Source organism: Aplysia californica, unplaced genomic scaffold, assembly GCF_000002075.1.
Source record: "Aplysia californica isolate F4 #8 unplaced genomic scaffold, AplCal3.0 scaffold00096, whole genome shotgun sequence".
Lineage (NCBI taxonomy): Eukaryota > Metazoa > Mollusca > Gastropoda > Aplysiida > Aplysiidae > Aplysia > Aplysia californica.
The window spans coordinates 786,209-787,828 of NW_004797366.1; the positions used below are offsets into that span (position 1 = coordinate 786,209).

General features: G+C 41.1%; 1 protein-coding gene across 1 annotated transcript in view; it reads right to left on the reverse strand.

Annotated features, from left to right (window-relative positions):
- LOC118477436 (4-coumarate--CoA ligase 3-like) overlaps window positions 1–1,620 on the reverse strand; it is a gene marked incomplete at its 5' end in the record, with an annotated part of 6,630 nt that overhangs the window by 2,597 nt on the left and 2,413 nt on the right. Inside the window, 1 exon segment of the mRNA XM_035968910.1 lies at window positions 294–689. Within this exon segment, the coding sequence (XP_035824803.1) occupies window positions 294–596 (303 nt within the window).

Consider the following 1,620-nt stretch of genomic DNA (forward strand, 5'->3'; position numbering starts at 1 on the left):
GAGAACATACAAAGTAGCCTGCCCTGGGGGTGGGGGAGGAGAGAACATACAAAGTAGCCTACATGCAGTACAAAAGAACAGAAGGAAGATGCTAGTTTTAGTAGAGGTTTTACGGCACTCGCAACTGCATAAGGTCATATGAGCGCCGGAAGATAAGAGGCGTTACAAGAGAGTAGCAAACATAAAAAAGAAAGAGGGGAGATAAGGACGATAGATGTTTGATAGGAAAGAAGAAGCAAACCACACCAGAGCACCCGCCAACAACCCACGAAGGAAGACGTTACGTATCCTACCACAGCGATAAGATCCTTGTTCAAGTCACAACTCCTGAATATTTCCTCATGGACGGTCCGCTCAGGAAGCTCCACGTCTGGTAGGGGACTTCTCACAATATTATCCGGAGACACTATCTGAATAGGGGTGGACCCCGAGGAATATTCCCTGCATCCATAATTTTGAGATCCAGCGGCTGTTGGATTGGAGACACCGTGAAAGTTTCCGTGGAGGCTCCCAGTAAATGAAGCTGGTGCATGGTTGCCTTCGCAGAACTGCTGCCTCGAGATCCTCGCCAAGCTACGAAGGACGAGGCTGCGCATGATTTCCTCTACACTGGACGCTCACTTACAACAGGGAATTCTGAATGGTAGACTGTGGAGTGGGCAGACAGGAAAAGTCCTTGAGAATCAATTCTGGAACATAAATATATAGATGCATAGGGTCTGAGTTCATATATGTAGGCCTACGGTATATCATATAAAATAAAGCACATATAAAGCTATTGAGTGGAAAAATCCTTGAGCATCAATTCTGAAACATAAATATATAAATGCATAGGACCTGAGTATGGTATATCATATCCATACACAGCCTACATACAAAACTTTTGAGTGGAAACTTGTGTAACATTCTGATAAATTCTCTTCAGAACAGGACATTTGAACAGTAGGCTAAGCTATGAGAACGTAATATTATGGGTATAAAAAAAAGTGTATACCAATATTTGCAGGCCTTTTCTTAAATTCTATTAGCACATAGTCTCAGTGCAAAAGTTATCATTTGAATAACTGATAAAAATAAGTTAGCTTGCAAAAAAGTGTAAGTCCTGCATTAATGTTGTACGTGAACTCATTAATAACTCAAACTTACAACATTAATGCAGGACTTATACGTGAACTCATCAATAACTTGATTTCAGAAAAGCAAAAACAACCTTTTTTTAAAGCTCCAGATAAAAGAAGCATACACCGTGAATTAATAAATAAAAGTGAGTAATCCCCCCCCCCCCAATCCACGTTTGAACATAATAATAAGGGATGGGATAAGAACATATAAATGTTTATTTTGCACCCCACGCTCATAAAGTCATAATATAGGAGCCTTCAAAGCTGCGCTACACGCTCATAAAGTCACACAGGTGCCTACAAAGCTGCACTACACAGCATTAGAAAGCCGCGTCTGGACGTCACTGCTATTCACACAAGCTGACACAATGAGTAAACAAATATCAATGAATACCAATATCATGTTATAATTCCCCAAATACGTTACATATCGCAGAAGTTTTGAAAGTGTGTCGCGGGCATGCGTGTGTGTGTGTGTGTGTGTGTGTGTGTGTGTGTG